At 42.0% G+C, this 15,536-nt stretch overlaps 1 protein-coding gene across 3 annotated transcripts in view; it reads left to right on the forward strand.

Moving 5' to 3' along the window:
* hars (histidyl-tRNA synthetase) overlaps window positions 1–15,536 on the forward strand; it is a 39,365-nt gene that overhangs the window by 1,427 nt on the left and 22,402 nt on the right. Inside the window, exons 2-5 of one of the 3 annotated variants that reach the window (XM_067996007.1) lie at window positions 4,587–4,928; window positions 7,954–8,043; window positions 8,431–8,550; window positions 10,009–10,104. In XM_067996007.1, coding sequence (XP_067852108.1) covers window positions 4,818–4,928; window positions 7,954–8,043; window positions 8,431–8,550; window positions 10,009–10,104 — 417 coding nt within the window. In that variant the 5' untranslated portion in view covers window positions 4,587–4,817. Of the gene's footprint in view, window positions 1–4,586; window positions 4,929–7,953; window positions 8,044–8,371; window positions 8,551–10,008; window positions 10,105–15,536 lie in introns of those variants that run through there. The other 2 variants (XM_067996008.1, XM_067996009.1) reach the window with 2 other exon arrangements.

The following is a 15,536-nucleotide window of genomic DNA, read 5'->3' on the forward strand; positions in this document are numbered from 1 at the left end:
TTAGGACTGAGGCAACTGAAGGCACAGCTGCCAATGGTGGAGCGATTTAAAATAGGGGATGTGCAAGAGGCCAGAATTGGAGGAGGGCAGAGATCTCCGAGGGTTGTGGGGCTGGAGAAGGTTACAGAGATAGGGAGGGGCGAGGCCGTGGAAGGATTTGAAAATAAGGATGGGAATTTTAAAATTGAGGCGTTGCTGAATTGGGAGCCAATGTAGGTCAGCGAGCACAGGGGTGATGGGTGAACGGGACTTGGTGTGACTCTCTAACATTGCCTGTGTTCTGTCAGTTTTTTGTTTTCTGAAGAGAGAGAAACATTAGGAACAAGAGTAGGCCATTCAGCCCCTCGGCTTGCTCTGTCATTCAGTTAGATAATGGCTGATTTGCACCTCAACTCCATTTACCCGCCTTCGTTCCATGTTCCTTGATACCCTTACCTAGAATGTATCTATCAATCTCAGTCTTGAAATCTTCAATTGTCCCAGCATCCATAGCCTTTTGGGGGAGCGAGCGTTCTAGATTTCTACCTTTTGTGTGAAAAAGTCCTTCCTGATTTCACTCCTGAATGGCCTAGATTATGCCACCTTGTTCTTGATTGCCCGCCAGAGGAAATAGTTTCTTCATATCTACCCTATAAAATCCTTTTTAACATTTTAAATATCTTGTTCAGATCACCCCTTAATCTCCTATACTCAAGGGGCTACAGGCCATGTTTATGCAGACGTTGAAATTGTGCTTCCTGATGTCTTCAGAATATGTGCTGGTATTTGAGGCTAAAGACAACGGCACAGGGGTGTTGACTACTTGCAAAAACATTGCAGAAAAATGATAGTTTCCACAGACATTTGTGCAATGGAACTACTTCTCCCAATACTAAAGACGTGTGTGGGAATCAGTTTTCTGTTCTCTGTGTAATACATTTTTCTGCATGTTTTCTAACTGATTAGTTTTCCTACTTTTGTCAGACAAAGTGGGTTGGATATTTGAGTCTGATATCGACCCGATACTCAGGTTATGCTGAGACCTGGTGCTGTGGTCTGCTTCGGCATTCAAACTGATTTACTGGTTTTAGTGGATATGCCTCAGTTAGATTGTCACCAATCTCACTTGGTAAAAAGAAACACCGTAATGTGCTTCCTCTCGTATGCCCAGTGCTCCCTCCGGCTTATCGTAGCTTCTGTAAGTTTTTCTTATTTTTAATTTATTAGGGCAGCGGTTGGTTGGGGAAAGAGGAAGGACCTGGAGATGATTCTGAAGTCGAGTTTGGTACATTTATTGGGGAGAGAGGAAATGCCAGGCTTTGGCCTACTCCTGTTCCAATGTTCAGTCAGCCCCTTGAGCCTATTTAGCCATTCTATTAGATCATGGCTGATCAGTACCTCAACTCCATTTACTTGCCTTTGCTTCATATGAAAAGAAAAATCTGTCAAACTCAGTCTTGAAAATTTCAATTGACTTCTAGCATTTTGAGTGCGAGAGTTCCAGATTTCCACTACCCTTTGTAGAAAAAATGTTTCCTAATTTTACTCCTGAATGGCCTGGCTCTTTTAAGATTTGCCCTCTTGTCCTGAATTCCCCCACTAGATGTAATAGTTTCTCTGCATTACCCTATCAAATCCCTTTAATATTTTAAACACCTTGATTAGATCATCCCTCAACCTAATAAACTCAAGGGAATACAAGCCGAACTTATGCAACCTATCTTCATAATTTGAGCCCCGGTAACATTCTGGTGAATCTGCACTGTACCCTCGCCAAGGCCAATATATCCTTCCTGAGATCTGGTGCCCAAAACTGAATGCAGTATTCCAGACGGAGTCCGACTAAGGCTCTGTTCAACTGAAGTAAAACTTCCACACTTTTGTATTCTAACCCCCTTAAGGTAAAGGCCACATTCTGTTGGTATGTTTGAATACTTTTTGTACCTGTTAGAATAAATCTGTCCTCCTTTTGACCGATTGAGTCCACAAGATCCACTCAAAAAAAAGTGTTCTTGATCTGCCATATGTGTCCTGTTCATTCCCCCTCCCTCTCCCTGCAATTTCAGGGAATGAAATTTAAAAACAAAAACCAAACCAAAATCACTTTTGTCGAGTAGGTATTTTTTTAATGCTTTCTTTTGTTTTTGAACTTTGCTCAGTGGGAGCAGAGGAAGTTATTAATTAGATAAAAATAGAAAATGCAGGAATTACTCAGCAGGTCAGGCAACATCTGTGGAGAGAGAAACAGAGCTAACATTTCAGGTCGATGACCTTTCATCAGAACTGGAAGAAGTTAAAGATTTAACAGTTTTTAAGCAAGTTACATCGAGTCTACAGCAAAGAAACAGGCCATTTGGCCCAACTGGTATATACCAGTGTTTATGCTCCACATGAGTCTTCTCCCTTCCTACTTCATCTAACCCTATCAGCATATCCTTCTATTCCTTTCTCCCTCATGTACTTATCTAGCCTCCCTTTAAATGCATCTATGCTATTTGCCTCAACTACTCCTTGAGGTAGCAAATTCCACATTCTCACCATTCTCTGGATAAAGAAGTTTCTCCTGAATTCTCTATTGGATTTATTAGTGACTATCTTATATTTATGACCTCTAGTTTTGGACTCCCCCTGCAAATGGAAACATTTTCTTACATCTATCCCATCAAACCCTTTCGTTATCTTAAAGACCTCTATAATGTCACCCCTCAGCCTTCTCTTTTCTAGAGAAAAGAGCCCCTGCCAGTTCAGCCTTTCCTAATAAGTATATCTTCTCAGTTCTGGTGTCATCCTTGTGAATCTTTTTTGCACCTTCTCTAGTGCCTCGATATCCTTTTTACAATATGGAGACCAGAACTGTTCACATTACTCCAAGTGTGGCCTAACCAAGATTCTATACAAGTTTAACATAACTTCTCCATAATAGTACATGCCAAAAAACTTTCACCTCTGACTATCCATTCTGAAGTTGGCTTTGGATCATTAGATTCGCATTATAAATGAATAAATGTTAACGGATAATATGTATCTTCTATCGTTTTTCAGTATATCATGTACGTTAGGTCTGCAGTTGAACTAAAAACTACTTCAGCTAAATTGAGACACATGCTGTGTAAATGCTGTAGGACTACATTCATTTTGGATCATCCCTATCCAAACTCAGTACAGTCCAATTTAAAAAAAAAATGCCCTTAAAGCTGAGGAAAACTTTCATTGGAGCGAGACAATGAATGAAATTAAATTGTATCACATTTAGTTCCTTGAATTTCATCCTGATACTGTTGAACGGGTGGAGCTGTAACTGCATGATGCAATGCTGACTGAAATTGCCTCAAGAAGCACTGCAGAGGAAAAAATCATGGAAGTGTCTTCTTGATCACTTTAATACTTGTTTCAGTAGATTCATTTATGTTAAATTAAGTTTAGGCATTTATTTGGGTCCTAAAAGTTGCAGATGAGCACAATATACCAGCTGCAATATTAATACCAACCCCAGTCTAGATGCTGTTGAGGTTAATTGAATTGGTTCATTGAAAGCTGTAGCATAGCTATATTCTGGTAAGGATTAAACACATTAATACTTAAAAGTCTGTAGTGCATGATCCAGAATCAAAAATTAACACAAAACTAACATCTTCATATTGAATTTTGTGCCAGTATTACCGCAGAATCCCAGTTAATGTCCACCCAACATTACCCACATTTTTAAACTGAGTTGATAAATGCCATATTAATTGCAATAGTTTTATAATAGTCTAGCTAATGTAAATGCCCACATACTTTGAACTATTATAACTAGAAAACTCTTTCTTAAATTAGAAAAGACGCTATATGCTGCTGTTAACTCAATTAGTATATATCATGAAATTCTATAATCCAGGTTAACCGTAGGCAAATTCAACCCTGTCTCACTGAGATTGGTGTAATGCTGATGGTCATTACCATGCTTGAAATGTTTATGTGGGTTTATTGGTGAATAGGTTAACTGTTGGCATCCTTGGGAGAGTGTGGATGATGTGACTCTTGTCAACTGCAGAGAAGGTTTATAGTTATATCGTTTTGAGAAAAGTGGGAAAATGTGAACATAAAGTTCAGTATCCACTCCACATTAAGTTTGTTCAGAAGTGATGGTGAAAGGACAATTTATAAACTGTAACAGGACTGGAAGAACTTTGCCAAAAAATAAAAGTATGGAGGGGAAACAAAAACAGATATAGGGCACATATTAAAAGTGTACAGTAACAATTTAAAGGAGGGTCAAGCCCCAGAGTGCGTGGCATGCTTACAAGTATGTGTAACTTGTCCCAGTTAATCTTACAATCCATATACATACATAAATGAATTGATTGTACCCTCCTTGCCAAATTGATATGAAATCTATGATGGTTGTAACATTTTAGTACTGTAGTTTGAGAAATGTAGCACCTGTACTACATGCTGTCATTTCCTGGCTTTAGTAGCAATAAGAAATGGGCTCAGCAACAACTATCACTAACTTGCAAAATATTCTTCCAGGCCTGTGTGATTTGAAATCTGTTGTTCAGTTTAGTTAATTGCCATTGTTACTCCTCCCCACCATGCTTTGCTGCCTCACTATACCACTGGATTAGTGGTAGTTGCTGACCAGTTTTCTCCTGTTCCTCCATGCACAATCCGTCTGGAAACTCCTTCCTCTTGTGATATATAATTTTTGGACCTGGTGAATTCTGGGCACTGGATGGAATCTGCGGGAATGAAAATTTTGACTGGTGGATTTTAATGGGACTTGAACGTTAACATTGCTTAATGGGACGTTTGTGATTATTGGAATTGCATACTTGTGCACTGAACTTTAAACCAAAATGAACAAATTTGGAACATTTGCTGTGAAATACTGGTCTGGATTCGTCTGCCACCGGATTGGACGCTGTAACGTGGCTCCACGCGTGATGTGCTCTCTGCCTAATGAACAGGTGCGTAACTTTTAACCGGTGTGTAAAAAGAAAAAAGTTTTCATCTCGTAGACCAGAAGGTCTGGCATTTAATTTTGTAGCCAACTTATGTAGAATATGAAAACATTTTAGTGCTTAGGTGAACTATAAAGAACACAAAATATAGAGACTAGAAATTGCAGTCCAAGAATATACCTATGCAGATTTTAATGTTTACTGTGATTGTATAAAGAAACCCTAATTTCTATCCTTAATTAGAAAAAATCTTATATGTAACTTTTCCAACTCTGCATTGTATGAGTGTTTTAAACAAATTATAATGCAGTTTCTTGTCAGGATTTCTTGTTTGAAATGGCATCAGGTTTTATTTGAAATATCAGCCATTTATAATCAGCATTCACAGAGTTTTCTCCGTGGGTTCCACTATCTTGCAAATTGTGGAAACCTTGAATGTTTAATGATATTTCTGCAGACGTTAGTGAATGCAAGACTGGGGATCCACTCTTCTTCCCTCAGGAGAGCTCTTATTTGACCATCTACTGTTGACCTGAACATGAACACTCTTGTAATTACTATTTAGTTACAGCTTGCTTCATAGGTGTTTGCACAAACATTCTAGCCATCTTCATTCTTGCATGAATGAAGAACTGTATGGAAACTGGAACTGGTTAGAACTGTTCACAAAGTTGCCTTCAATGCAATTTTCAGTGTGAATTAAACTTTGCTCTTAGATGTATCTTATTTATGAATTTGCTGCAATTATGTGAGCTTTGAGTGATTCCCCCAAATAAAAGCTGTTTTACCCCCCCCCCCCACCTTACTATGTAAGTAACGATTGTGAAATTTATCACTGCTTTATCTTTTTTAGCTTTCCAGAAATTGTATTTTTTTTACACAAAGGCTGGTGCAAATTAACATCTGTGCTTGTGCCACCATTAAACTGGGCAGGTAGAAGTTCTGAAAAATAGCCAAAAAAAGGACACATTACAGCCTCAGTAACGTTAGCCTTCAGTAGGCCAGACTGATGCTTCTTGGATCGGGTTCTATATAAGCACACATAGTATCATAGTAGTTACAACACAGGAGGTGGCCATTCAGCCGATTGTGTCTGTGCCGGCTCTTTGAAAAGCTATCCAATTAGTCCCATTCCCCTGTTCTTTTTTTCTTAGCCCTGTAAAGGTCTATTCATTGGTATATTGTGAGTTGGAAGCATGTGAAGATGCTGCATCAGTAGTGTGAGTTTAGATTTGGCCAGTCCTTTTAATTTTCTGGAGGGAGGATGGGAGCAGTGAGAGTTACCACGTGAAAATTCCCCAAAGCATGGCAGTTTGTGGTGTACAGCCATTAATCAGTTACTGCATTCTGTGTGTTTCAAACTGTTTAAGTTATAATCTTGGTAAAGGGTTTTGAGTGTTTTGATCATGTGGACCATTGTACCATAAATCAACATGGAACTTGTAACATGCAGAAAGTGAGTGTAATATTACATAATGGCCATGCAAGATTTACACAGTTAGGAGGCTGGATGATGGTGTAGCCATGGTACTTCATTTTATCATTTGAGACTGGCAGAATGGGCTTGAATTTTCTTTTTTGGATTTGGGTTCAAGACTCCTTTTTCACTTTCATTCAAACTCTGACACCCAGATGTACTGAAGGGTTTTATCTATGTTTCTACACACGGTTCCTGGTTGGGTAAGGAGGGCTATCCCTTGGGCAGGCGAGTGCAGTGGAATTGGTAAGGAGATATCCCCAAGTGTGACTTGTCATCTAATCAAGAGCAACGTTGATGGCTTCTGCAGAGAAATCTGCGGCCTATGATAATTCCCTTTCTTCCTGATAAAAGGAAGACTTGAATGGAGGTAGAAAGGCAGGGGGAGAATGCTGGCAACTCCAAGGAACTCTATATTCTATGGACTAGTGTATTTTTTTTTCCTAAGCAATTCACTTCACACACAATGAAGCTTAAAAAAAAATCCACAAGTATTATAGTAATGTTTCTGAAATGTTGGGAGTAGCTTCCTTACTATAATAAAATCATGTTGATAGAATCTGTACAATTAAAAGCCTTGCATCTAACAAGCAACCATAGCACCGCACCTTTCAGAGCTCTCCCATCTCCAGAGCAAAAAATCAGATGAGCTGAAATAACCACTAGTCTGTTAGGTTACCAGTTAAATGTCTGTTACGTTTTTTTGTTACAGCACTTTTGATTCGCCAATGTGGAATGAGTAGCCAGCAGAAACTGAGCAATCAGATCTGCATTTTTTTCAAAGCTGCTATCACCAAGTACCACAAAACCAACCAATCAAATCGCCTGAATAATTTCTTCGCACTGCCATCAAACGCCATTTGTCAATGTGTGTAACGAAAATTAAAATTTGTAACATAACACATTAAAAGTTACACAATTCATCATGCACTCCATGGTCGAATAGCCTGGTAGCATTTGCTGTTGAGGCTTAAACTTGAGGAAGGTACAAGGCAGCTACCTTATTAAATGCAAACTGTTTTTCTAGTTTGAGTTGCTCGTATCAGTGAGACGCCAACCTCACTCCTACTGATCTCAAGACTGTTTTTAAATGTTGGCTACCTGCATAGCTTCTAAATGTTTTGTGTATATGATTTGGAGTATCTTTTAACCGTATTGTTCCACGTGAGCGGAATTTGTGGTCCAAGCACAATTTTCTGTAACTTTCATTAATACTAGAAATATGGAGAACTGATGGCAATTGAGTGCAAGGACAGTTCTTGCATTCATTAATGTCACTGCACTATCTCGGGTTCTGGAAAGACTTACACTGGAATAAGTAGTTTTGAAATGACTAAAATTTTCAAAATATTGTCCTGGCCCACGAGAGCCCTGATAAATTTAGTGTTACTTTTGTAATTTCTGCCAAATTACAGCAAATTCTCAGCTTTCTCTTTACAGACTTTAAATAGCAAAGGTAGTTTAGCAGAGAGCAATTTTTTAAATGAAATTGTAAATTGGTTGAAAGGGCAAGATTTTATTCAAGGTAATTTTTTACTGTTTTATTATTTTCAGATTTCAGAGGAATTGGCAAAGTTGTTGGAACTGAAAGCTCAGCTTGGGACTAATGATGGGAGACAACAGTTTGTACTCAAAACACCCAAGGTATGTTCAGTGTATCTGTAACGGGACAGCTTCAGGAAGTGGTGTAGAAATTGCCCTGTTTATGTTGCAGGGTCGTTTCAATAGCCAGATGGACTTTAAAGCAACTGTGTTTGTCAGCACAGAGGCAGCTGGGAGTGCTCCAGCATTTATATACAGCCACGTTCATCTGCCATCTTTCCCATCAACACCGATGGTAAACCGGTGGCAGATGAACTACAAGACATCTACTTTGACACGTGTTGCCACCTCCGATGGGCAGCCGTGGCACTGCATTTGTATTGGGAGTTTTTCATTATAGTGGTTGTGATTTTTAAAATCTTTATTGCAGCTTCGTATTGAAGGAGGGCGCTTCAGTTTGGTCTCTTAAGCAAGCTTTCAATTTTACAGGGAACCAGAGACTACAACCCGAAGCAAATGGCTATCCGCGAGAAAGTCTTCAGCACCATCATTAACTGCTTTAAACGTCATGGAGCTGAGACCATTGACACGCCAGTGTTTGAGCTCAAGGTAAGGCATTCGGTGAGGTTATGCAGCACCTGAATATTTTTCTCTTTTGGTGGTGGGGTGGGGGGAGGGGGGTGTTCTCTGGTAGAATGGTACTATTGCCGGGGTTATTTAGCATATTGATACCATTACATCGTGGAAAAATTCGCACCTGAGCCAATAAACGTTAACGCAATAGGCTTTTGTGCGATATTCCTACTTCATCACCAGAAATTGCACCCGTGCTGGATCTGTAACCATCAGTATTTTATGCTACATCTCAGAATTTTCTCTCCAGACACAGTCTAAGTTTGGAAGCACAAAATCCAATTCCCACTTCTCTCCTGATAACGTTTGAAGATAGTTGGGTATGTGGATAGTGGGGAGTGTGGATAATAGAAGTCGGACTGTAATTACTGCACATTTGGTTGAAAATCCATAGTTGATACCAGGAAAAGACAACATATGTTGTATAGATAAGTGTTACATTGATTCTTATTTCGCTGCCAAGGCAGTATTTATTGCCCATCCCTAGTTGCCCGCATTAAGAGTCAACCACATAAAATGGAACTGCAGTCACGTATAGGCAAGATCGGGTAGGCGGGTTTCTTTCTCTGTACCAATTGAGTTTTTACAACACTCTGGCAGTTTTCATGGTCATTTTAATTTCACAACTTGTCATGGTGGGAGTTGAACTCACAACCTCTGCGATTGTTAGTCTAGTACCATAACCACTAGGCTACCATATCTCTGTACTGCTGATTGTTGTTCACAAATCACGAGGATGTAGTGTAGTTCTCTTGATACCATCAACATTATGATTTATTGCAATCCTAATGCAATGCAGTAGCAGCCTCATTGAGTGCTAAGTTCTTGCAGTACATTGCATGCAGATTTTCCCTTTAACCTGTCTTCACTGCAGTAGGACTATATACGTGGGCTTGAAAGAAGTTGCTAATCCAGAATGATTAAAGTATGCCTGAGTATGCTGGGATACTCCATCGATACTGCACCTGAGGGGGAGTTGGGAGTAACCTCTGTTTTTCTGCCAACCCATGTTGTACATTGGTCAGTGGGCTCCATACACAGTGGTATGTCATAAATAACTGGAAGAGTTCAAATAATTCATGCTAGTAGCTCATAAATTGGTATTAATGATAAAGGATTGAGTCCTATCACAGAGCCTGAATTGGACTTGTGACTGTTCAAACGCTCCTGGCCGCAATTCCCACTTCTCTCCTGATAACGTTTGAAGATAGTTGGGTATGTGGATAGTGGGGAGTGTGGATGATAGAAGTCGGACTGTAATTTCTGCACATTTGGTTGAAAATCCATAGTTGATACCAGGAAAAGACAACATATGTTGTACAGATAAGTGTTACATTGATTGTTATTTCACTCAAGATCCATATAATTTAATCATGAAAATGTATTTTTTTATTATTATATTTTGTTGAATCACAGTATATTTCTGTTCTTTAGGAAACCCTGACAGGAAAATATGGTGAAGACTCAAAACTTATCTATGATTTAAAGGACCAGGGTGGTGAGCTGTTGTCACTGCGTTATGACCTAACAGTATCCTTGATCTGTCAATAAGATAAAAATGGACGATCCTTGAATCATTGCTGGGGTCGAGTGGGGGGTGGGGGGGCTGGGCGGGGTCGGGGGGCTGGGTAATGCAGCGCATTTATCACACTGGCCTTTCGCCTCTGGGAGCTGAGCTGAAATCCATGACAGTATTGGTACGAGTGGAGACGAAGTCCCATCTTCACACTGAGGATACCATCCAACGTGTTGTGTGGCATTACACATCTAGCAGCTCAAAACTGGGCATCCATGAGGCCCTATGGGCCATCAGCAGCAGCAGAATTTTTTTTTGTTATTCGTTCATGGGACGTGGGCATCGCTGACGAGGCCAGCATTTATTGCCCCTTGAGAAGGTGGTGGTGAGCCAACGCCTTGAACTGCTGCAGTCCGTGTGGTGAAGGTTCTCCCACAGTGCTGTTAGGAAGGGAGTTCCAGGATTTTGCCCCAGCGACAATGAAGGAACGGCGATATATTTCCAAGTCGGGATGGTGTGTGACTTGGAGGGGAACGTGCAGGTGGTGGTGTTCCCATGTGCCTGCTGCTCTTGTCCTTCTAGAATTGTATTCCAGCACAATCTGTAACCTCATAGCCCAGCATATTCCTCACTCTACCATTACCAACAAGCTAGGGGATCAACCCTGGTTCAATGAGGAGTGTAGAAGAGCATGCCAGGCGCAGCACCAGGCGTACCTAAAAATGAGGTGCCAACCTGGTGAAGCTACAACACAGGACTACATGCATGCTAAACAGCGGAAGCAACATGCTATAGAAAGAGCTAAGTGATTCCACAGCCAACGGATCAGATCAAAGCTCTGCAGTCCTGCCACATCCAGTCGTGAATGGTGGTGGACAATTAACCAAGCAACAGGAGGAGAAGGCTCCGTGAACATCCCCATCCTCAATGATGGCAGAATCCAGCACGTGAGTACAAAAGACAAGGCTGAAGCGTTTGCAACCCTCTTCAGCCAGAAGTGCCGAGTGGATGATCCATCTCTGCCTCCTCCCGATATCCCCACCATCATAGAAGCCAGTCTTCAGCCAATTCGATTCACTCCACGTGATATCAAGAAACGGCTGAGTGCACTGGATACAGCAAAGGCTATGAGCCCTGACAACATCCCGGCTATGGTGCTGAAGACTTGTGCTCTAGAACTAGCCGCGCCTCTAGCCAAACTGTTCCAGTACAGCTGCAACACTGGCATCTACCCGACAATGTGGAAAATTGCCCAGGTATGTCCTGTCCACAAAAAGCAGGACAAATCCAATCCGGCCAATTACCGCCCCATCAGTCTATTCTTAATCATCAGTAAGGTTTACTCACCAATAACCTGCTCACTGATGCTCAGTTTGGGCTCCAGACCTCATTACAGCCTTGGCCCAAACATGGACAAAAGTGCTGAATTCCAGAGGTGAGGTGAGGTGAGAGTGACTGCCCTTAACGTCAAGGTAGCATTTGGCCGAGTGTGGCACAAGGAGCCCTAGTAAAATTGAAGTCAATGGGAATCGGGGGGGAAAACTCTCCAGCGGCTGGAGTCATACCTAGCACAAAGGGTAGTGGTCGTTGGAGGCCAATCATCTCAGCCCCAGGACATTGCTGCAGGAGTTCCTTAGGGCAGTGTCCTAGGCCCAACTATCTTCAGCTGCTTCATCAAAGACCTTCCTTCCATCATAAGATCAGAAATGGGGATGTTTGCTGATGATTGCAGTGTACAGTTCCATTCGCAATCCCTCAGATAATGAAGCAGTCCGTGCCCATATGCAGCAAGACCTGGACAACATCCATGCTTGGACTGATAAGTGGCAAGTAACATACGTGCCAGGCAAGTGCCAGGCAATGACCATCTTCAACAAGAGAGAGTCTAACCACCTCGCCCTGACGTTCAACGGCATTACCATCGCCAAATCCCACACCATCAACATCCTGGGGGTCTCCATTGACCAGAAACTTAACTGGACCAACCTCATAAATACTGTGGCTGCATGAGCAGGTCAGAGGCTGGGTATTCTGTGGCGAGTGACTCACCACCTGACTTCCCCGAAGCCTTTCTACCATCTACAAGGCACAAGTCAGGAGTGTGATGGAATACTCTCCACTTGCCTGGATGAGTGCAGCTCCAAAGAAGCTCGACACCATCCAGGACAAAGCAGCCCGCTTGATTGGCACCCCATCCACTACCCTAAACATTCACTCCCTTCATCGGTGCACCGTGGCGGCAATGTGTACCATCTGCAGGATGCACTGCAGCAACTCGTCAAGGCTTCTTCGACAGCACCTCCCAAACCCGTGACCTCTACCACCTAGAAGGACAAGGGCAGCAGCCACATGGGAACAACACCACCTGCACGTTCCCCTCCGAGTCTCACACCATCCCGACTTGGAAATATATCACCGTTCCTTCATCGTCGCTGGGTCAAAATCCTCGAACTCCCTACCTGACAGCACTGTGGGAGAACCTTCACCAGACGGACTTTTTAAAAATTCATTCATGGGATATGGGCGTCGCTGGCGAGGCCGGCATTAATTGCCCAACCCTAATTGCCCTTGAGAAGGTGGTGGTGAGCCGCCTTCTTGAACCGCTGCAGTCCATGTGGTGACGGTTTAGGGAGGGAATTCAAGAGTTTAGGACCTAGGCAGCTTAAGGCACGGCCGCCAATGGTGGAGCGGTGAAAGTCGGAGTTACGCAAGAGGCCAGAATTGGAGGAGTACAGAACTCTCGGAGGGTTGTGGAGCTGGAAGAGGTTACAGAGATGGGGAGTGGCGAGGCCATGGCGGGATTTGAAAACAAGGGGGAGAATTTTAAAATCGAGGCATTGCTGTACTGGGAGCCAATGAAAGAACGGGACTTGGTGCAAGTTAGGAGATGGCGCAGCAGAGTTTTGGATGAGCTGAAGATTTTGGAGGGTGCAAGGTGGGAGGCCAGAACAAACAGCAGCTGGTTCAATTTTTAATTAAATCAGATTTTTAAAGTGCCAGTTTCAAGAAAAGCTTTAACATTTGTGGAAGTTCTAAAACAGACTTTTTTTCCTTGGTGCTTAAATTTGACGTTTCTCTTGGTGTCTGAATTGGATTTTTTTCATGCTCTGCCTAGTGGCTTTCTCTATCACTGACAAACTTTTTGGTTTTGCAAGAGGAAAAGAAAATGAGAATTTAGTGTGAATGAGAGAATGAAGACTTGGTTCCAGTTAAAGCATCCATTAAGCAACCTTATTAGCAAGATTTTGCTTACTGAGTGTGGCTAAATCTAATTCGAGGGGCCATATGGCGTATTGCTCCTATTTCTTATGTTCTTATGTTAAGGCCTTGTCTGATGTAGACCGGTTGCACTATGCACATAATGTGAAGTCACCTACTCTGTCCTGTGCAGTATGGTACACATCTGATGTGTGCCCTAAGTTTAAATTTTATTTTAGCTCTTTATAGTATAAAAACTGTTGATATTCAAATATTACTGATACCAGCACAAAATAGAAAATGTAGAACACAGCAGGGATAAAATCAAAAGAATGTAGTGAACTTGTAGATTTCAGTCAAGTTAAGCAGAGCACAACTTTAGCAAACAACTCAATAGATAGAACTTAACGAAAGAACTGATTTCTGAGGCAGCTTTCTATAGGAACATAGGAACAGCAGTAGGCCATTCAACCCCTCCAGCCTGTTCTGCCATTCAACTAGATCATGGCTGATCTGTATCTTAACTCCATCTACCCATCTTGGTTCTGTAACCCTTAATATCCTTGCCTAACAAAAATCTTATCAATTTCAGTCTTGAAATTTTCAATTGACTCCCAGTCTCGACAGCCTTTGTTGCAGGGGTGGGGGGTGCGGGGAGGGGAGAGAAAGAGTTCCAGATTTCCACTACCCTTTGTGTGAAGAAGTGCTTCCTGACATCACCCCTGAATGGCCTGGCTCTAATTTTAAGGTTATGCCCACTTGTTCTGGACTCCCCCCACCAGAGGAAATAGTTTCTCTCTATCTACCCTATCAACTCCTACAATCATCTTAAACACCTCAATTAGATCACCCCTTAATCTTCTATATTTGAGGGAATACAAGCCTAGTTTATGCAGCCTGTACTCATAATTTAACCCTTTTAGTCTCGGTATCATTCTGGTGAATCTGTGCTGCACCCCCTCCAAGACCAGTCTATCCTTCCTGAGGTGCGGTGCCCAGAACTGAATGCAGTACTCTAGATGGGGGTCTAACCAGAGCTCTGTACAACTGTAACATAACTTCCACCCCTTTGTATTCCAGCCCTCTTGAGATAAAGGCCAATATTCCATTAGCCTTTTAAATTATTTTTTGTACCTGTCCACTAGATTTTAGTGATTTCTGTACTTTCTGTATGTCTCTGTACAGAACTGGCTGCAAAATAAAACTAAAAACAGTCTTTGATTTCAGAAAATCTGATTCCAATACATCACCTGAAGTTCAAGGTGCTACTGAAAAGGGCTACATTGTACTCCATTGCCTCATCAAGGAGCTATAGCCAGCAGGATTCCACTTTTCCTGAAAGTAATCTATATCTTGGACAGCATATAATAGCTGTAGAATTGTAGTTCTGTCTCTTACAGAACCAAAACAAAGGTTCGTTTCCAGTGGTATGCCACAGGGCTCCGTGTTGGGTCCCTTGCTGTTTGTGGTATATATTAATAATTTGGACTTGAATGTAGGGGGCATGATTGGCAAATTTGCAGACGACACAAAAATTGGCTTTGTAGTTGATAGTGAAGAGGATAGCTGTAGACTCCAAGAAGATACTAATGGGTTAGTGGATTGGGCGGAAAATGGAGTTCTACCCGGAGAAGTGTGAGGTAATGCACTTAGGGAGGGCAAACAGTAAAAGGGAATACGCAGTAAATGGGAACATATTGAGAGGGGTAGAGGAAGTGAGAGACCTTGGATTGCATGTGCACAGGTCCCTGAAGGTGGCAGTACAGGTAGATAAGGTTGTGAAGAAGGCATACGGAATGCTCTCCGTTATTAGCCGAGGTATAGAATACAAAAGCAGGGATGTAATGATGGAACTGTATAAAACGCTGGTAAGGCCATAGCTGGAGTATTGTGCACAGTTCTGGTCACCACATTACAGGAAGGATGTAATTGCTCTGGAGAGAGTGCAGAGAAGATTTACAAGAATGTCGCCAGAGCTTGGAAATTGCAGCTACGAGGAGAGATTGGATAGGCTGGGGTTGTTTTCCTTGGAGCAGAGGAGACTGAGGGGAGACTTGATTGAGGTGTACAAAATTATGAGGGGCCCAGATAGAGTAGACAGGAAATACCTGTTTCCCCTAGCGGAGAGTTCAAGAACTAGAGGACGTAGATTTAAGCTGATTGGCGGAAGAATTAGAGGGGACATGAGGAAAAACTTTTTTACCCAGAGGGTGGTGGGTGTATGGAGTTCACTGCCCGAATTGGTGGT

The sequence above is a fragment of the Heptranchias perlo genome, chromosome 14, assembly GCF_035084215.1.
Source record: "Heptranchias perlo isolate sHepPer1 chromosome 14, sHepPer1.hap1, whole genome shotgun sequence".
Lineage (NCBI taxonomy): Eukaryota > Metazoa > Chordata > Chondrichthyes > Hexanchiformes > Hexanchidae > Heptranchias > Heptranchias perlo.